Source organism: Macadamia integrifolia, chromosome 12 (assembly GCF_013358625.1).
Source record: "Macadamia integrifolia cultivar HAES 741 chromosome 12, SCU_Mint_v3, whole genome shotgun sequence".
Classification (NCBI taxonomy): domain Eukaryota; kingdom Viridiplantae; phylum Streptophyta; class Magnoliopsida; order Proteales; family Proteaceae; genus Macadamia; species Macadamia integrifolia.
This window is the reverse complement of record NC_056568.1, coordinates 14,976,427-14,998,496: the sequence shown is the minus strand read 5'-3', so window position 1 is coordinate 14,998,496 and position 22,070 is coordinate 14,976,427. Positions and strand designations below refer to the sequence as shown.

The following is a 22,070-nucleotide window of genomic DNA, read 5'->3' as shown; positions in this document are numbered from 1 at the left end:
ATTCTGATCAGTTCGCATCTCCTTTGGTTCAAACGGTTATAGGTACAGGACCCAAAATGACAATGAATATATACAACCACCGATGTTAGAATCTGACCAGTTAATTGGAACACCAACCAACCCAACAGGCCAAATTCCATTTTTGTTGTGTTCATATTTTCAGGCATTGAAACCCTCATTTGGTCTATAATCTTTTTCTGTAAAATACTGGACAAAGCTAAAGTATTACTTTGTTCAACATTTTCTTTTTTTTTTTCTTTTTTTTATTTGGGGGTGGGGAGGTGGGGGAGGTGCTGGCTCTGTATAATTTCTGATGGTGCCAACTCCAGTAATGCTCTTTGTTCAAGAATCTGATTGAATTTAATTCTAGTTCAAGCATTGAGGGTCTAGCACCTCCATACTTATCCCTATACCTTCCATGCTAGTTTCTTGCTCTTGAAACTGTTCACTTTACATTTACTTCAAATTTTAGTTTAAATTCTTAAATTTCCTTCTCTAGCTAGTACCTTAATCAATATGAAGTAGAAAAACCTTAAGCTTTAACCCCAAGGACCTGAAATCATGATTGGGAAAATTACCAGGAGTTTCCTGGTTTCAAAGTTTTCTTCTCCCTCAAAATTGAAAAATTACCCAAAACTGCCTGTTTTCTGATCTTAATTGGATTAACTCAATTTGTATAATGGAAGTTATTCAGAGAAATCAAAGAAGTGAGCTTATTTTAGTAGAAATCAGCATTGAATGTGTTCTATACATGTTGGGACTATTGTCCAGAGTGCAAAGTCTCCACAAGACATTACCAATGTGTGGATAAAATTCAGAACTGTCTACACAAAAATATTTATGTACAGAACTATATTGAACCGATATACTTAATACACAGGGTGCCAAAAGCCAAAAAACTCTGTTTTTTAAAGAAATAGAAGGCTGAAGCTCAAAAAATTATTTCGGGAGTCTCCATAAACCGTTTTGGCCCTTTGGTATCTCACCCTTCTGGGTAGTGCAGAGGGTCATAAGATTTTGGGGGCTTATCTGATTATTTTCAGGTTTTGGGGCAGATGCTAACTATGTCAAAGTCTAATGTCTGGTTTAGTCCTAATATCCCCTCCATGGTTAAAGAGGATGCTTCATTGGCATTGGGATTTTGTGTGGTGTCAAACTTACAGAAGTACTTAGGCTTGCCTTCTGATTTTGGTCGATCACAGAAAGAGTTGTTCTCTTTAATTGTGGAACGTGTTCAGACTATAGACTTTCGGGTTGGAAGGAAAGCCTCCTTTCGGCGGTGGGAAGAAAATCCTTGTTAAACTCAGTTGCATCAACCAAAAGGATCAGATCAATTTATTTAACTCTCCACATAGGCCACTTGGGAGGAGAAACATAAACATCGAGTTTTCTTCATCCGGAAAAAAAAAAAAAAAAAAAAAAAAAAAAAAAGCAAAAAAACAAAGACATCGAGTAAGGGTGATGGTGGTGCCAGGGAGGAGGTAGATCGTGGTCCATCAGGTCAGACTAACCATACGGATGGTATTAGTAGGGAGAAGGAAGCAACAAAAGTGATAGGAGTGGTTCCTCAGAAGAAATCCTTCGCCAATGTCGTTGGTGGAGGTAGTTGGCTCGAAATCGATGCTCTTGGTAGAGCCGGTTTAGGCAGGCAGCATCACTCGAGTGATCATCCCACAAGAAGACTGAAAGTGTCCAGAAAAAGTTACGTTTTGCATTGATTGGTCATGTGAATTTTCGTCTGGGACCTCTAAGCAGCCTCAAGAAAGAAGCGGCCGAGACCAGGAACCTGAGACAAGGGGTGATTACGCACCCACCGGGGAAAGGCTATGTTATTTTTCAGTTTTCTTCGGAAGGGGATATGGCAGAAGTTTGGCGGAGAAGTCATGTTTGCTTCAAGGGACAATTGATCAGGTTTCAGCGATAAAACCTGATTTCAATATTCACGAGAAACAGGTCTTTACCAAGTTGGTCTGGGTTCATTTCCCTGACCTTCCTCTTGAATATTGGCAAGAGAATGTGCTATCATCAATGGCAAAGGCAGTGGGTAGGCCTGTTGCTCTGGATCATCGAATTCAACAAGGATTAATAGGCCACTTTGCACGCGTGCCAGTTGAGATTGATGCTTCAGAATCTTTCACCAGTGTTCAAGACATACAGGTGGAACGTCATGAACCAAGCTCCACAAAGGAATTTTGCTTCAGGCAATGAATGATTGTTTAGGACAGGATGACCAGATGTGGTTACTGCAGGAAGGTGGGTTATCAAGTATCAATGTAGAAACATTTGGTTGATGACCGTCAATCAGAGAAGGATCGGGCAGAGGCAATTCAAGGCGCAGTTTTTGTGGAAGAAGATGGAGTTAACTCTACCCATTTAAGGGCGAATGGGGTCAAATCAGCGGAGGGATCACTAAGGGGATCTTAACTTCCTAGTATTTCTCCAATTCCTCCCATTCATAGAAGTCCAACTCGAGAAAGTATATTACAAATTGAAGGTTTGGTACAAGGAAGGAGATGCGCTTTTGGAAACTAACACGGTGGCAACAACTTCTCCTCCTTTTTCCCACGGAATTAGTTGTTGGCAATCAAAAATATCCTCATATAGAAGATTCTGATCCTCTTCAAACCGATGGAGAGGATTTGGGTGTGAAAGCATGTTATGGGTCAGGTGATTGTTCTGGGACTGAGGGCAATGAGCAGGTATCTGATGCTGTCTCACTGCCTAAGCAGATGCCATTGCTCCTCCCTCTGTTTCTCTAGATCGTGTGCGAGATAATCATATAGAGAGATGAGTGAGGATTGTCCCTTCCCAAGAAGATACTCGTGTTACCACCGAAACAAGATGCAGTTGTAACAAGATCAGCCAGATGGGGAGGGCGTGGAGGTACTGTTGTAGCTTCATCCTCCCATCCTGGTCAAAAATCTAAAAATAAGGGAGCGGCAACAATGGATATGGTTATCTCCTCCATCCTTGAAACGGAGGATGGGGAGGGTCGCATCTTTGTGATCCTTCCCGATGTGCTCAACATTGATGATGCAGCTAGAAGTTTAGAACAAACCAATGTCCCTGCTGGGGTGGTTTGTAAAGGAGAATACAAGTGGTCAGACAACCAGGTCTAACACTACGGGATCCATAAATTGTTAATTATGCAAACCAATGGTGGATTCAGCTAGTTTTCCAGCTTTATTTTTCGACAAACTTGGATATGTAGCTGATATTATTCACAACAACCGCTATGATAAACATCCGAATATTTTGGTTCTATGGAGAAAATCTCTACAACAATCTGTCATCATGCAAATGTCAGACCAGCAGGTGATGATCTCAGTGATTTGGGAAGGGCAATCGGTATTACTTTCTCAAATTCATGCCAGTTGTTCTTGAGTGCAGAGGAGAGCTCTTTGGACTAGCTTGGCTGGATTGGTCAATCTTCACCTCCCTTGGATTGCCCTTGGTGACTTCAATGCTACCCTTCAATCTCACGAGAAGTGAGGGTCGGGTAGTTTCAACTGGGTTCAACTGCCAAGTTCTAGGCAATGGCGGACACCTATGCCTTGATAACTACTCCTTCTTAGGGGAAGAAATTTACCTGGACAAACGAAGAGGTAATGTAGCTGCTACTTTTGACCGAAGTTTTTATAATAAGGAATGGTTGAATTTCTTTCGGGATTGTACTCAATCGATTCTTCAAATCTCAGTTTCTAACCACGTTCCTCTGCTTATCAATTCTGAAGCAATTCCTAGGCCTCCTAATGTTCCCTTTAGGTTCCACAAATTCTGGACAGAGCATAAGGACTTTCTACAAACAATTAAAACTGCGTGGGAAGGTAATGACAGGGTATGTCCTATCCTGAAGCTCTCGCAAAAACTCAAGAATTTAAAGCCTACTTGAAGTCTTGGGAGAAATCTGCTTTCCCCAATCCTGACGTGGAGTTTAAGGCGGCTAGGAATGACCTTGAAGTTGTCTAGGATGCAATTGAGCTCGAAGGCATGGATGATGATCTTTTTTCCAAGGAAGCAGATGCCAAAACAAGGTTACTTAAAGCAGGAGAGAATCATGAGAAGCTGTGGGCAGAAAAAGCTAGATTGAAATGGATGAAAATGGGTGAATGCAATTCCAAATTTTTTCACTTTTCAGTCAAAGTTAGAAGAGCGAAAAATATGATATGTTCCCTCAAGAAGGAAGACACAACATTCATCCCAGGGCGTCACCAGCTATCTTCTTATATCTCCAATTTTTATGAAGGATTTCATAGATCAACTCCCTTCACTGAGCACTTAGATCTTCTTCAATGCATTCCTGAGGAATTAAATGAGACCAATCTTGCTATGCTAGAGTATATACCTACAATGGAGGAAAAAAAACAGGTAGTATGGGATCTCGACCAGGACAGCTCCCCATGTCCCAACAGATGTTCTTGTGTATTTTTCAAAGTTAGCTGGGATATAGTAGGCGAAAGCTTCTGCAGGGCGGTTAGGCAATTCTTTTTCACTGGGAAAATTCCAAAGGTGTTAACAGCTTTTTTACCCTGATCCCAAAAGTTGAGGGGCCTAATCGCTGGAAATAAAGCCCTATCCAAAATCATGGCTGTTCGGTTATCAGATCTCCTTCCCAGATTGATTTCTAAAGAGCAAGGTGCCTTCCATAAGTGTAAGATCATATCTCCTAATGTGTGGTCGGCGTCAGAATTGTCAAATTTGATGTATGCTTCAATGCGTGGAGGGGGCATGGGCATCAAACTTGATGTGCAGAAGGCTTTTGACACTCTATCTTGGAAATTCCTTTTTTCCGTCCTTAAGAAATTTGGTTTCTCAAACAAGTGGATTCAATGGCTTCACCAGATTTTATTATCTAAAAGAATTTGTGTTCTTCTCAATGGTGGTCTAATTGGTTTCTTTGGGGTTTCTTTGGGGTGGAGAGAGGGCTTCGGCAAGGTGATCCTATTTCCACTATTCTTTTTATTTTTGTAGAGGAGGTTTTGAGTAGGGGTCTGTCGAATATACTTGATTCCAGGAATTTAATGGCCCTCCCAGGTCCAAGAGGGACTCATGTTCCTAGTCACCTCCTTTTTGCCGATGATATCTTCATCTTCGTAAACACATAGGCTAAGTATGTAAGAGTTTGAGCTCTTTCCTTACAAAGTACCAAAAGTTTTCGAGTCAGAAAGTAAACTTGGAGAAAAGTAAGCTTTTCTTCGGTAATGTTGCTCCCCACATAAGGCGTTCTATCTCTAATATTTTGGGAAGCCCAATATGTTCTCTGCCCATTCAATACCTTGGAGTGGAGATTTTCAAAGATCGAGTTTCAAAAAATAGGATGCTTCCTCTGATGGACAAGATCAAAGCTCGCTCTGTAATTACAGGAATGCCCGTTCACAAACTTTGCAGTGTACTAGTGGCCAGCAACCATTATCCAGACGATCAAACGTTGGATGAGGAAATTTATTTGGACAAGTAATACTGACTATCATTGTCAATGGGACAATGTGTGCAAACCAAAAATTGGAGGGCTTGGAATTCGCCGTCTTCGGGAGGTGAATAAGGCTTGTCTTTGTAAGTTATTTTATAAAATAAAGCATCATGAATCGATGATGCTTAAATTTTTTTGTGGTAGATTTGTCAACCCAGATAGGTCAATGAAAGGTGGATATAAAAGTTCCTCTATATAGATGGCAATTAAGAAGGTGCGGGAGTTTGTCTCTTCTAATGAGCAATGGGCAGTTGGTAATGAAGAAAGTATATTATTCTGGCCTGACAGGTGGCTGGGTTCCTCTCCTATAGAAAATATGTCCTCTCTTGACCCTCTCTATTTCAGGGTCAGGACACTAAGGTCGACGCCCTTATAAAGATGGCCATTGGGTTTTCCCTCTAGGATGTTGTCTTTTATGAAATTTTTTATAATGTCGGGAAAATTCAATCTCTGAGAGCCAAACAAACGAATGTGCAGTTGGGTGTTTTCCCCTCTAGGGAATTTTTCTATTAAATCTGCTTGGGAAGGCTTGAGAAATTAGAATCAAAAGATGGGATGGGCCAATCTTATTTGGGGTCATTATCTCCAACCTCGTTAGTCAATTTTTGGATGGCATCTTCTTCATTAGAAGCTTGCATGTGATGACAAGGTCAAAGCCAAGGGGATCTACCTCCCTTCTAGATGTGATCTTTGCATGCATGCTAGAATGTGAGTGTGCAAGATTTCTTTGGTCTTCCTTCGCATCAATCTATGGAGTAGCTTGGAGTATGCAATCTACATCTATGCCTCTATGGTGGAGTATAGCAAATGGTGGTCTCAAAAATCTCGTCTCCTTGGTCTCAAAGAGGCTTGGCACTCAGGATTCATTCTTACTCCATATTTTATCTGGTTTGAAAGAAATTCACGCAGGTATAACGGAGTTTTAAGAAACTACAGACAAATTTTGGCCTTAGTGTCGGCATAAGATCTTGCATGAGGTATTTTGGTGCCGTCCTCCAAAATCCTGGATTAAACTCAACATCGATGGTTGCTCTCTGGGAAAGCAAGCGTTGGGGATGTCTCTTCAAAGACTATAGTTTGAGAGTCATCTCTTTTTTTGGAATCTATCTTGGTGTTACCACAAACTTCGTTGCAAAGTTCCGTGCTTTACTTCTTGGCTTACAGCAAGCTAAGGATATGGATCTCATAAAGGTTTGTGATGGGGACATCAAAGTGTATAGGCGCAAGAAGAAGAAGCAGCCATCTTTGTGGCTAGAAGAATAGAAAGAAGAAGAAGAAAAAGGACGAAGAAGGAAAGCTCGATCCAGCCATTCCAACGCTGGATCGAGCCCCTTTCTCTTTCCAAATTTTAGTAGATCTTACGGGCCCCATTAGTCATTAGTTTAGTAGTTTATTTGTAGTATATTCTTTTCCTTGTTAATCTTTTAATTAATTAGGAAACTACTTTATTGGTTGATTAGTTTTTAGAAAGTCTTTATTTACTAGTCAATTGACTCTTTTTATTTTTAGTAACTAAATTGATATTTATGTATTGGCTTAGGCCACGGTTCAAGTAATGAATGTTAATTGAAAAAAAGGCTAAGAGCAAACCCCCAAACCCCTCACGGTTCTCTCTCTCTCTCGTTTTCTCACTTTTCTCTCTCGCCTCTTCCCTCTCTTACTCTCTCGGCTCTCTCTTCTCTCTTCTTTCTTGTCTCGCCTCCCTCTCTTTCTTTCAGTCTTATTTTTTTTTTTCTGCTGCTGTTTTGTTACTGCTGACCTCCCTTATCGATGCTCACTTCTGCTGCTACATACTGCTGCTGCTGCACGCTGCTGTCATTACCTCACTGCTGCTGCTATACACTGCTGCCATTACATCACTGCTGCTACTACTCTCGGTTGTTGTTTACCCTCCGCTGGTGCTGATCTCTCTACAATCGGCTGGATTTATCTTCATCAACTAAACGTGGACTGCAACCTCTTTATTTTGGAGGACCCTGATCTCTTCTTCTCTCCTTAGATCTGAACAGCGGTATGGTAAAGCATTAAACTAAACCCTCCCTACCTCCATTAATCTCTATTATACATTGCAACCCATTGACGTTGAAACCTGCCATTGCCCCTTGTTTATGCTTATTTTTACCGATTGTTTAAGTTGTTTCGTCATTGTTATATCTCCAAAGAACCATTGCTGATTTTCTACTTTAGTTGGTTGCTAGAGGATATCGATTGTTAGCATATCTAATTTGGGTGTTTAGATGGATTTGTGCTGAACCTAATATTCGTTAGTCGTTTGTTCCCTTCCCCATGTCCCCACTTGAAACTTGAGTAAGAATTTATGTGTTTTTCCATCTAGATTATTATTGCTTTTGGCTACTTTGTTTATTAGTCTCGTTTTATCTTGCATGCTTAATCGTGTTTGCTGAGATTCTTTGTCCTATCTACCTAAGCCCCTTGAGTTAACCCTACCTAGTTAGTTAATCTTGTAGGAGACCTAGTCACCTAGGAACCCCCCTACATCATCTTGGTATCAGAGCATGGTTTTGTCTAAGTTGAGGGTAATTAAGTGCTGCTGTCCCTTGTTTACATGTCTTATCTTTTGAGGTCTAGTCTCCATCGCCGTTTGTCCGTGATCGAGTCTGAGCTAAGAGAGCAATACTTTAGATTAGAGGACACCCTTTTCTTTCTTAAGTTGGCGGGACCAAATAGCATTGGACGTCATTCCCTCCAAAGGCATATACTCGAGAGGGAGATTTCTGACCTCAAGATTGAAAGGGCTAACTACTTATCTCAATTGGAGATCCTGAGTAGACCTTGAGTCTTTGGTGGCAACCGTACCTTTGGCTGCCCATCTCCTTATGTCCACTCATAGTGGTAGAGCATACCAGGATATGTCTGACCCTCCTAACACCGCCACCTAATCGGAGCAACTGGCTGAATTCATGAAAGTTGTTCAAACCATACAGGAAACACAAGCTATCCATCTCCAAGCCCTTACCGATAAGTTGGCTACCCTCGAGACAAGTGCCCAAAACCCTGATGGACGGCAAGGCCGTAACATAACTGGTAATGAACCTAGGGGCAGAGGCCCTAACCCTGAGGAAGTACACGAAAATAACCAGACTGACGGTTATGACCAGATAGGGGATAACTTCCAAGGCCTAAGGTGTGGTAGGGATCAGGGTAGGGGTCGAGGCCCACCGCCAAGACGCCAAACCTAATATGGAGATGATGAGGGCTATGAGCACCATGATAGGGGCTTTGATGTCAGACGGATGATTAAGGTAGATGCCCCTACCTACGATTAAGGTAGATGCCCCTACCTACGATGGTCAGATTGACGCTAGGATCCTTCTGGATTGGATCAAGCAGATGGATAGGTACTTCGATTTCTATGATATGCCAGAGGAAGTCCGCTACCGGTTTGCTAAATTCAAGCTTATTGGAGCTGCCCAGGACTTCTGGACAGACCTAGAGTACCAGGAAGACCACCTAGGGCTTGAGCCAATCACCACCTGAGTAGAGATGTAAGAGTGGCTCAAGAGGGAATTTTTGTCTATCACTTATAGGCTCCAGTTGTTGAATGAAATGAATACCCTGAAGCAAGGGAAGTTAACTGTGACCGAGTATATGAGCAAGTTCAATGAATTAAAAATTAGAAGCCGTATTCGGGAGGATGTTGAGCAGACACTATCCAGATTCCTTATCGGGCTCAACTCTGAAATTCAATCTCGTATGGCACCCCACCTAGTGCGAGACGTTCCACAGGCCTTCAGGATAGCCCTTGAGGTGGAATCCTCCATGAGAACTTATTCTCAAAGGAAGAGCTTCCAAGCTGGGGAGTCCCAATTTAGAAAACCACCCCAAGGCTCAACTGGATTCCCAAAACCCCCTACTACACCACAGCGTCAATTTGACAACAAGGGTAAAGGAATTTTGGGAGAAGCGCCCAAGAGTAGTGGGAAACAACAGTGCTTCAAGTGTCGTGGGTTTGGTCACTTCTCCAGAGAGTGTCCCAGTAGGAATCTTTATGTAGGAGAGCAGACCCCTGAGGAAAGTGACCAAGAGGGTTTTCAGGACCATGAGTATGAGGACCATAGGCCAGATGAGACCATATCTGATGAGGACACCGAGGAGGCCGGTGACCTCAAGCTCGGCATTGTGTGTTGTATGGTCTTACAACCTAAGAATAGCGACGATTGGCGACGAACTAATATTTTCATCACCTACACATGTCATCAGGGTAAGAACTGCCACGTCGCCATAGACAGCGGGAGTTGCATGAATGTGGTCGCCAAGAGCGTTGTTGCTCGAATGAGCCTCAAACCTGAACCCCACCCCAAGCCTTACAAGGTTTCCTGGGTTGATCAGTCCACCATTCCCGTAAATCTGAGGTGTCTAGTTCCCCTACACTTTGCAGGATATGAGGATCGAGTGTGGTGTGATGTCCTAGAGATGGATGTTGCCCACATCATTCTAGGTAGGCCCTGGTTATATGATCGGGATGTCACCAATTACGGGAAGTCTAACACCTATGTCTTTGAGTTCAAAGGGAAGAAGATCAGACTGACACCCAATCCCCCTAGGGAAGTTAGGATTCCAGAACACAAGGGAAGTACATCCAAACACGCCCCCACCAAAACACTCAACATTTTAAATCAATAACAATTTGAAGGAGAGTGTCACGAGTCAGGGGTGATTTATACTCTAGTTACCGTACAGAGTAATACCGATAGGTCGCACTTATTCACTGAGGATCCTAGAGAAGTGCAACCCTTGTTGAGGAAATTTGAGAGGCTATTCCCTGAGGAACTACCTGATGAGTTACTGCCTATGCGTGACATCTAGCACGCTATTGACTTGGTTCCAAGATCCTCTCTCCCGAACTTACCCCATTACCAAATGAATCCCAAAGAACACGCTGAACTCAAACGGCAAGTGGATGAACTGTTGCAAAAAGGATTAATGAGGGAAAGCCTTAACCCGTGTGCTGTACCTGCCTTGCTCACGCCAAAGAAAGATGGCACCTGGCATACGTGTGCTGACAGTAGGGCCATCAATAAGATCACCATCAAGTATAGGTTCCCTATCCCTAGGCTTGATGATATGTTGGATATGATGGCCAACTCTTCGATCTTTTCGAAGATTGATCTCAAGAGCGGGTACCACCAGATTAGGGTCAGGCCTAGAGATGAGTGGAAGACAGCCTTCAAGACAAAGGATGGCCTCTTTGAGTGGTTAGTCACGCCTTTTGGCTTGTCAAATGCACCTAGCACTTTCATGAGGGTAATGAATCAAGTGCTTCAACCATTCATTGGCAAGTTCCTAGTGGTTTACTTTGATGACATCCTCATCTATAGTAAGACCCCGTCTTCCCACTTGGATCACTTACAGAAGGTTTTTCATATGCTCTCACAAGAGAAACTCTTTGTCAACCTCAAGAAGTGCACCTTCATGAGTGATCAAGTCATCTTCCTGGGATTTGTTGTGTCAGCTCAGGGAGTATCTGCTGACCTTGAGAAAGTGAGGGCGATTGTAGAGTGGCCTGAGCCAACTAACATTCATAAGGTACGAAGCTTCCATGGTTTAGCCACTTTCTACAGAAGGTTCATCTACCGGTTTAGTTCCATTATGTCTCCTATCACCGATTGCATGAAAAAGAAGGAGTTTCAATAGACTAAGAGTGCTACGAAGGCCTTTAGTGAGATTAAAAAGCTTATGACTGAAGCTCCAGTCCTGCGCCTCCCAGATTTCTCTAAGGTCTTCGAAGTTAACTGTGATGCATCTGGTATTGGGATAGGTGGTGTCCTAGGACAAGAGGGCCACCCTGTTGCCTATTTTAGTGAGAAGCTTAATGAAGCTAGGCAACGATATTCTACATACGACAAGGAATTCTATGCGGTTGTCCAATCATTGCACTATTGGCGACATTACCTTTTACCGCAAGAATTCGTACTATTCTCTGACCACCAAGCTCTGAGGTACCTTAGTGCCCAAAAGAAACTCAATCAGAGACATGCCAAGTGGGTTGAGTTCCTCCAAGAGTACACTTTTGTACTCAAGCACAGGCCTGGTGTCGAGAATACTGCTGCAGATGCACTGAGCCGGGTGAACATGTTCCTCAGTCGCACCAACGCTAGGAGTCGGGCTAGTGTGCTACTCCAAGCAATGAGTGTAGAGGTTGTAGGGTTCGAGCGAGTCAAGGACCAATACCCCACCTGTCCTGATTTTAAAGAGCCGTTCACCTCCTTGAGTGAAGGCAACCCAGTCAACCGCTCGGACTACCTACTTAGGGAGGGCTTTCTTTTTAAAGGAAGCAAGTTGTGCATTCCCAGGACTTCACTCCGAGATTTTCTGATCTGGGAATTGCATGCTGGGGGAGTCGCTGGCCACTTCGGTCGCGATAAGACCATCACCCTCGTTGAGGACCGATTCTTTTGGCCAGGACTGAAGAGGGATGTTGCTAGAGTTGTGGGTCAGTGCAGGACATGCCAGACCGCCAAACAACAAAAGCAAAACACGGGTTTATACACTCCCCTACCCGTTCCCCATTCCCCTTGGCAGGACCTTAGCATGGACTTTGTGCTTGGTCTACCAAGAACTTCGAGAGGCCATGATTCTGTTTATGTGGTTGTTGACCGCTTCTCGAAGATGGCCCATTTTATCCCATGCTCTAAGACCTCCGATGCATCCATAGTAGCCAAACTTTTCTTTAACGAGGTTGTCAAGTACCATGGGTTACCCCTCACCATAGTGTCCGATAGGGATGTTAAGTTCACTAGTCATTTTTGGAGGACCCTATGGCGGATGATGGGCACGAAACTCCGTTTCTCCTCAGCTTTCCACCCTCAGACCGATGGCCAAACCGAGGTTGTCAATAGGAGCTTAGGGAATTTATTGCGTTGCCTCATAGGAGAACACCTTACCAGTTGGGATCGAGTCCTTAGCCAGGCCGAGTTTGCATATAACAGTTCTAAGAACCGTACCACTGGTCTGTCCCCCTTTGAGATCTGTTCAGGATACCAGCCTCGGGCACCCATAGACCTTATCCCAGTCGTGTCTAGTTCTAGGACCTCCCAGTCAGCCGAATCTTTTGCTCAGCATATACATGATTTGCATGCAGGTATAAGGAGACAGATAGCACTGAGCAATGAGCAATACAAATCGAAGGCAGATGTGCACAGAAGGCTACAAGAGTTTCAAGAGGGTGATATGGTGATGGTAAGAATCAAGCCACAACGTTTTGTTAGGGGAAAAGCGAGCAAGCTACATGCTCGTAGCATAGGTCCGTTCAAGGTACTCAAGAGGATAGGTGCCAATGCATATGTTCTTGATCTGCCAGCTAGCATGGAGATCAGCAATATTTTCAATGTTGAAGACCTAGTCCCATACCATGGTACCTCTACCTTCACCTCTTTTTATCCTGATGACCTTGAAGACTTCCCTTTCAACATTGATGAGACTTCTGAGCCAAGCCAACCACTTCCCCCCACCTCGTTACCACCTGTGCCTAAGGTCACGAGGAGAACTGAAGAAATTGAAGAAATCCTTGATGAGAGGATTGTGTCCACACACACTGGAGGTTCTAGAGAGTTCTTGGTCAAGTGGCATGGACGTCCGGAAATTGACAACACCTGGATCACAATGCAAGAAGCCAACAACTCAACCCAGACCTACTTGAGTATTACATGAGCTTTAATTCACCAGAGGTGAATTCTTCCAAGCCGGGGAGAGTTGATGGGGACATCAAAGTGTACAGGCGCAAGAAGAAGAAGAAGAAGCAGCCATCTTTGTGGCTGGAAAAATAGAAAGAAGAAGAAGAAAAAGGACGAAGAAGGAAAGCTCGATCCAGCCATTCCAACGCTGGATCGAGCCCCTTTCGCTTTCCAGATTTTAGTAGATCTTGTGGGCCCCATTAGTTATTAGTTTAGTAGTTTATTTGTAGTATATTCTTTTCCTTGTTAATCTTTTAATTAATTAGGAAACTACTTTATTGGTTGATTAGTTTTTAGAAAGTCTTTATTTACTAGTCAATTGACTCTTTTTATTTTTAGTAATTAAATTGATATTTATGTAATGGCTTAGGCCACGGTTCAAGTAATGAATGTTAATTGAAAAAAAGGCTAAGAGAAAACCCCCAAACCCCTCACGATTCTCTCTCTCTCTCGTTTTCTCACTTTTCTCTCTCGCCTCTTCCCTCTCTTACTCTCTCGGCTCTCTCTTCTCTCTTCTTTCTTGTCTCGCCTCCCTCTCTTTCTTTTCAGTCTTATTTTTTTTTCTGCTGCTATTTTGTTACTGCTGACCTCCCCTATCGATGCTCACTGCTGCTGCTACATACTGCTGCCGTTACAATACTGTTGCTGCTGCACGCTGCTGCCATTACCTCACTGCTGCTGCTATACACTGCTGCCATTACATCACTGCTGCTACTACTCTCGGTTGTTGTTTACCCTCCGCTGGTGCTGATCTCTCTACAATCGGCTGGATTTATCTTCATCAACTAAAGGTGGACTGCAACCTCTTTATTTTGGAGGACCTTGATCTCTTTTTCTCTCCTCAGATCTGAACAGCGGTATGGTAAAGCATTAAACTAAACCCTCCTCACCTCCATTAATCCCTATTATACATTGCAGCCCATTGACGTTGAAACCTGCCTTTGCCCTTTGTTTATGCCTATTTTTACCGATTGTTTAAGTTGTTTCGTCACTGTTATATCTCCAAAGAACCATTGCTGATTTTCTACTTTAGTTGGTTGCTAGAGGATATCGATTGTTTGCATATCTAATTTGGGTGTCTAGATGGATTTGTGCTGAACCTAATATTCGTTTGTCGTTTGTTCCCTTCCCCATGTCCCCACTTGAAACTTGAGTAAGAATTTATGTGTTTTTCCATCTAGATTATTATTGTTTTTGGCTACTTTGTTTATTAGTCTCTTTTTATCTTGCATGCTTAGTCGTGTTTGCTAAGATTCTTTGGTCCTATCTACCTAAGCCCCTTGAGTTAACCCTACCTAGTTAGTTAATCTTGTAGGAGACCTAGTCACCTAGGAACCCCCCTACATCAGTTTGGATGGAGAGTGATTCGATTGCAGTGGTGCTTATGGCTTCGAAGGGTTTAGTCCCTTGGTATGTTTGGCAACACTGCACATCTCTCCAAAATTTCTTACAGAGCATTTAGTGGAAAATAGCCCACTACTATCGTGTAGCAAATCCTATTGCAGACGTCCTTGCCAAGTTTGCAGCGAAATCAGAAAATTTAGTGGATCAAACCTCTTGGCAAACTAAGATTCATGATGACCTTCAAATAGACGCTCAAGGTAGAGGTCGATTTCGATTTAGTTAATCCTAGTGGATACTAGCTTACTTTCTGTTTTTTTGTGATATTTGGTCTCTCTTGCTGATGGCAATGCTGAAGGTGGGGATTAGTCTTTGGAGATCTTTGTCTCAGTTATCTCTGCCTCTGGAAGTTCAAAGTGTCTTTTCTTCTTGTACTTTATTCTTTTTCTCTTAATACAATCGACCTTTTAGCAGGGAAAAAAAAATCATGCCCTCCTTGCTCAATAAGGTTGGAGGCTCTTGCATAATCAGGATGCATTGCGGGTTAGAGTTTTAAAGGGCAAGTACTTCCCCCATTGCTCCTTTCATAATGCCTCGTTGAATCCCAACATTTCTTGGGGCTGGCGAAGCCTCCTTAAGGGTAGGGATCTTCTCTCCCGAGGCCTAAGGAGGAACATTGGGGATGGGGCCTCAACTCTAGTTTTTAAGGATTCTTGGCTCCCTTCTCTACCTGGGGTCGCATTCTTAGCAAGAACCAGCTGCCAAATGTCATATTTGTGTGGGACCTTAGAATTACCCTCGGAGGTAGTGGAATTTAAATCTTATTCATTCTTGCCTTTCTGCTGCTGAGGCAAAGCCATCTCCCGAATCCCTTTGCATGTTACCCCAAGGGAGGACCGTTGGGTTTGGAACTTTACTTGTTTGGGTTTGATTACTGTTAGATCTGCCTATTTTTGTGCTCTATCCTCCACTTTCCAGGCTTCCCCCTTTCAGGCCCCTTTTTGGAAGCACCTTTGGAAATTAAAATTGATTCCCAAAATCAAACTCTTTGTTTGGAGATGCTGTAATGACGCTATTGCTGTGAAGCAACTCTTGGCCAGACGTAATATGGTTTCTTCTGCTAGTAGTCCTTTGTGTTCAAACGTAGATGAATCAATTGTTCATGCATTATTTCAATTCTCTTTTGCCTCGATGGTATGGTTAGTATCCCCTCTACGGTTTGGCACTTCCAGTTTTCTGGTGAGACCTTTAAGAGTGGCTCAATTTCTTTTTGTGCATTACAAAAATGTTGCTTTTTTTGGTAGATTTGCATCTTATTTGGTCTTCCACCTTGTGGCAGATCTGGAAGGCCAGGAACAATGCAATTTTCAATCATATTGACCCCAATCTTCATAGTCTCAGCAGCTATTTTAGCTTCTAGCCGTGAAAGTCATATGTGTATTGGGTCTGCTGTCCCTGTGGATTGCTAACTGCCCTCCACAAAGGAGCTTCACAGTGCCTCATGTTTTTACCAGTTCTGATTTCTTTGCTAACTCTAGTTTTGTGTCTATTTTCTAGAAGTAGGCTACTTCCACACAAGCCATTCAATTTTGATAATTGATTATTGGCTTTGCCTTTTTTCTGCTGTGAGATACAGTTGCTTGGTGCGATGCTCCATTGCCTGGTTTTGAGCCAATGATTCTGTGTGTGAGGTTTGAATCTGAAACTTTCCTTATGGATACCAATATTCAATCAAAGACATTACAATAGATAAGCTTTCTTCTTCTTTCTCATACTTTTGTTTCATATGTTCGCTGGTTTTTGAGTTGGGCAAACTATGATGAGACCATTCTTTGCTACTGTACATTCTTTGCTAAGATTTCTTGGAATATATCACATGTATCTTCAAGCCAGAACACACGATATTATCAAGAATACAACATACCATGATTGGAAATGAGAGAAATTCAAAATCTGAAGGTAATCTCATGTCAATCTTACTATTATTTCATGTCAACAAAAATGCATTAAACATATTCAGTTATACAGGAATCATATATTATGTCCCATTCATGCAATTTCCCTGTATTGCAATGATTAATTGTTTAAATTGGACACTAAAAAGATTAAATTATTTAAGTTGTACTGGAATACCCAGGTCTCAGTTTCTAAAGCTACTATTGCAAATCTTCATATCAGTGTCAACAGTCAAACAGTGACACTATTCAATGTCCATTTTCAAAACATTATGGAGCAAGACTATCAGATCCAAGGTTTATAATCCCACCCCCTCCACCCTTTCTAAACGATCTGTGAGGATGATGCCTCTTTCATTACATGCCATTTGACGTTAAATGCTATTCGTGATGATATGCAATACAGTAACATGAGTAGTGAAATCGTACCAACTGACCATCTCTACAGGAAGTCTAAGAAAATGAATGTTAAGCAAATGTATGGGGTTAATATACATATAGACTTACATCCCAGCATTTTTAGCTGCAGCAACTCCTGTAGGTGCATCTTCAAACACAAGGACCTTATGAGGATCCACAGAACCACCCTAATCATGCACAAATTGTTGTAAGAACTTTTGATTTCCCATTGACATCAAAGTTTAGCTGTTGATGTAAAAAGATGAACATAGCTGCTGAGATGTACGAGATAAACTGGACCCTTGGAAGGGGTGAGGGGGAAAAAAGAAAGGAGTGTAGCAGTTGTCAATCAACAGAACGGGAGTTGAGGTACCACCATTAGCCTGGTAGTAAGGTCCACGGCCATTGATAGCGGAGACCTGGAATCAAATTCCACCTCATGTGGGAAAGGGGGTTGGATTTAGGGGGTTTATGGGTTGGGTGGGAGTTGTCCAAAAAAATAACATTACAGTTGTAAATTGTCATTGTTGCAATACTCATGAAGATGTGATACCTCAAATCTTTTGGAAGCAGCAAGGAATATATCTGGAGAAGGTTTGCCTTGCTTAACTTCTGGGTCATCACCAAGAACCACATGGTCCATCATTGAAAAAATTTGACCATGACTCTGAGTTTTCAATGCAAAATGCCTTCCATGAGAACTGTACATATATTCTAAGGTAAGCACACAAATCTTTCGATTGGCTTCATAAATAATGTTTTATATTCTATGAACTAAACAAGAAAATCAAGAAGATCAAGCATACCCTGTTCCCACACACATAGGTATTCCATTCTTGTGTAGATGTCTGATCAGCCGGGCGGCTCCTGAAAAAAGATAAAAAATTTGTCATGAACTGTGCACCAGGTAAATGCATTCCCAATTACAAGAAGGTTTTGAGTACTAATAAAAAAGGAGTTAAATCTCAAAGCTGCTAACAGAAAAGGCCATAGTCTTGAAACATGAAGGGGACTATATGTGCAGTGTATAAGCATTTGACTCATCAATAGAATATAATATAGATTGAATTTAAAGATATAACACCAAAGTGATAATTCAATCAATACAAGGATAGCATAAAACTAGATATAAATTTGCATATAGAAATAACAGAAGCCTCGAATGAGTGATGAGACTGCACCACTAAAAGGAAATTGAATGGGCAAAAAACATAAAAAAAATAAGGTGGCTAACAACATGTGAAACCAAAATAGAGCACATTTACATTAACTACAGCACCAATAAACTTGTGCAAAAAAAAAATTAAAAATTATAGATGCACTGCCATAATGAGGGCATCTCACATACATGGGAACTCACAAAAGGTAAGAAAGCTTATGACTAAGTACCCACCTCTTAAATTATAAGTTTTGCTCCCATCTCAACATTTATGGTTAAATCTGATAAAAGACAAGCATTGACACTTGTTCTTTAAAGCTTAAAGGAAAGTTCTATAGGACTGTTGTACAACCGGCTATGATGTATAGGGCAGAATGTTGGGCTGTTAAGAAGTGTCATATTGTGAAGCTGTGTAGTAGAGATGAAGATAATAAGATGGACGTGCAGAGAATTAGGAATGACAAAGTATGGAATGAATATATTAAAGCTGATTTGGGAGTTGCACTGATTAACGATGAGCTCCGAGAAAGTCATTTGCGGTGGTATGGTCATGTTTAACAAAGGCCTAAGGACACCCCGGTAAGGAGGAGCAATATTGTTGGGGATATCCACTCACCCCTGGAGTTTGACTCCAACATATAACAAACAAATGAGGCACTTAACGATCACCCATTAAGTGTTGCATATGAAGGTAACTAAACAACACAGCAAGGATCAAAACACCGCATCTTCAAGACTCTAAGCATTGACTTGAAAACATTGTGTATGCAAGGACGTAAAGAAAGACGTTTGAAGATCATTACAAGACGACTAAAATGAAAACAAATTGAAGACCTAAGAGCCCGTTTGGTATCGTTTCTGTTCCAGAAACTCCGTTTCGTGTCAAAAATGGAAATTTTGGTTTCTATTTCAAAATGCCGTTTTTAAACGAAAAAAGGGTGTTTGGTGAATCTTGTTTTAGAACGGAAAAACATGTGTGGTGTTTGGCAAAACTTGTTTCAGAAACATTTTTTTGGATGAAAATCATAGTAATATGCAGATGGATGCACAATAGCTTATAGAGTTCCAACAAATACATAGATTCTATTGCACTGAGAGGAGCCCCCAAATGTGAATAGGTGATGGCTCTCCTCCAAGTGAGAAATTGGCATGATTGCTGAAACACATGACAATGATCTATCTTCTCAGTTGGTAAGTATCGATGGTAGTGTCATATTTACAATAACTTCTTCCCACACTGAGATCGCGATGAACTGCAATGTTAAATAGGGGGTAAGAAAATAAAAATATTTAAAAGCAATCTTAAACCTCTCCTTCCATCCCAGCAAAGTGTATCCATCACTATTGTGATAACCACTGCTATTGACTTTGGAGAACAAATGGCTTATCCAATGACCCATTCTCCACATACTCATACACCAAGAGTCTATGGACCTTTTCTGAACAGAACCCCCACATTCTCACTAGGTTCATGTGGTTAATTCTCCCAAATGTGCTCACTTCAACCCAAAACTCTTCTTCCCCTTGAATTACATCTACTAGTTTCTTCACTGCCACTATCGTGTTGTCACCCAAAACTCCTTTGTAAACAGCCCCAGAACCTCCCCTTCCCAATTCTTCTTTGAAATTATTGGTTGCCCTCCTCAACTCTCTGTAAGTAAACTTCCTAAATTGGTTATATATTGCTTGGTATCCATTCTCTATTGATGTTTGCATTCCATTTCCCCTAAAAATAAACCACCAACCCAAAGTGATGAACAAAATTTCATCTGTTGGAGAGCTTCCCAGGTGATTTTCTACAACTCATTTGATTCATTCAAGCTATAGAGTCTCAGATTACCATCATAGTCCATGGTGAGTCTCCTTCTAATCCCAAAACCTCTCCCTTTTAGGGTTTTCTCATCAGAAATCCTTGAGGAATAGATGGAAGAAAACGTAAATAGGCAGCCAAATGAAGAAACGTTACCTGCTCTGCGATTTCAGGACGTTACCTCTCTCTTCCCCGTATGAGCGATTTCACAGGGCACCGAGGATGAAGAGGTTTACTTGCTCTGCGATTAGAAGAGAAGAAGATGAAAGAGAAGAGGTTTAGAAGTTACCAGCTTTGCGATTTCACAGTGGCGAGATGGCGCTCTACTCTTGTCTCCTCTCTGTGTGCGGACTCGTGAGAGCAAAGGGAATTATCGGGAACGATAGTTCCAAATTTTTTAATTTGGAACGAAACTCTCCCGATGGAACGCCTTTTGGGTGTTTCGTCAAATCGACCTATTTTCATTTTTTTCCCACTTTTTGTTCTAAAAAAACCACAACACCACAACCATGCACCAAACATAAGATTCCGTTTTTTTGTTCTAATAGAACGAAAAAACGAGAAAAGTTTTTTAAGAACGATACCAAACGGGCTCTAAGTCAAGTCATTTGTAATAAGCACCACTTCACAAGCACTACACTACATATGCATTAGCATAAGTGCACTGGTCATTAACCTAGAAAGACCCTAGGTGATACCTAATAGCAATTAAATGGACCCAAATGAAGTTGGAACTTTGTTGTGCTTACAACAAGGTTCACCTTCAAGGGAAATTTAATCATTTGTAATGAATGATTTATAAGACTCTTCATTCTACAAAAATTGTACAACGACAAATTATGAAGACAACAAAACTTTAACCTTGTCATTCTGAGCCCAAACAAAAAAAATTATGGTTTTTTCCCTGCAAATAGTCCTATAGGCCAAAAGTCTGAAGCCTACCAATAACTTCTGGCATGTACCGGTAATTTGGAAATTCTTGTCAGGCTTTTACAAACAATAGACTACCGGTAACTACCGGAACCCTTCCGGTAAGTTATCCAGCTAGCCAGAGGTCCACCGGATGGTCTGACTAAGCCTCCAACAGCTAGTTTGACTTCTCCAATTGCTATATTTTCCCAATGGTAACATCTACCAGTAACTACCGGTAAAGCAAAAATGTATCCGTTGGACACTTAATTAGCCAATCGTAATTATCTATTTACCTATTTTAAGACCGTTAATCACTCATATAAATACCCCACTTGAGGCTCATTAAATTACAATCAATTCTCTCTCAAGTGTCATTATCTAAAATCTTAAAGTGAGAAACAGGGTGATCATTGCTTGATTTCGAGCTTCGTTCTTTGTGCTCTACTTCAAAGAATAACTCAAGTGTTGCATACAAGTCTTCCACATTATTTAGCATCTCTTTTGGAAGACATCAAGGTGCATTAACTTCATTATTACATTTTTGCATATTATTATCACACAACACATGAGGTAATACTCAAACTTCTCATTCCACTTTAAATTGAGTTTGTCCTAGAGTTGGGTTGACTCTAGTATTGGACAGTTTATTTCCAATTTATTCTAGACTATACTTAGATAAAGATAAAGGATCCTCTTCTCCTTAAAAGATTGTGTTAGGTCCCTCTCTACCTGTAAAGGAGATTTTGTAAAGATCCTCTTATCCTATAAAAAGAGTTGTAAAAGTGTTTCCTCCCCACCTACTGCACTAAAAGGGAAAAACTTGTAGAAACCTCCCAAGTGGAACATGTGAGGAGTGGACTACACTTGAGTTGAGTCAAACCACTATAAGTGTTTGTTTATTTATCTTTATATTCTGAGATTTTAAGTACAATCACATCCAAAGTTTAAAAAAAGACAAAAAAGTTTAAATCCACTAATGATAACCTATTCAACCCCTCTAAGTTATCCAACAATTGGTATCAGAGCAGGAGCTCATTTATTAAGGACTTTTCCTTAAAAAGAGATAAAAGACTATGACCACATTTAATGGACCACCTGAATGAATGAATGCTTGCAAACCCCCTTATTTTAATGGTGAAAATTTTTCCTTCTGAAAATATAGATTTAAAAACTTTGTTTGTGGACATAATATTCTTGCTTTGAGAGCTATAGAAAGAGGTCCATATGTAGGTTGAGTTTATTTGTTAAATAATAGGAAGCTACTCATGCAAATTGAGGCTTTTAAGAACAAACAAGAGTTAGGAAATTATGTACCCCACTTTTAGGTTAG

General features: G+C 41.4%; 1 protein-coding gene across 1 annotated transcript in view; it reads right to left on the bottom strand.

Annotated features, from left to right (window-relative positions):
• Positions 1–22,070, bottom strand: part of LOC122058093 ((DL)-glycerol-3-phosphatase 2-like) — a 75,831-nt gene that overhangs the window by 876 nt on the left and 52,885 nt on the right. The window contains exons 3-5 of the mRNA XM_042620556.1: positions 17,666–17,726; positions 17,413–17,560; positions 16,968–17,047 (exon numbers count right to left, since the gene is read on the bottom strand). Of these exons, the coding sequence (XP_042476490.1) occupies positions 16,968–17,047; positions 17,413–17,560; positions 17,666–17,726 (289 nt within the window). The remainder of the gene's footprint in view (positions 1–16,967; positions 17,048–17,412; positions 17,561–17,665; positions 17,727–22,070) is intronic.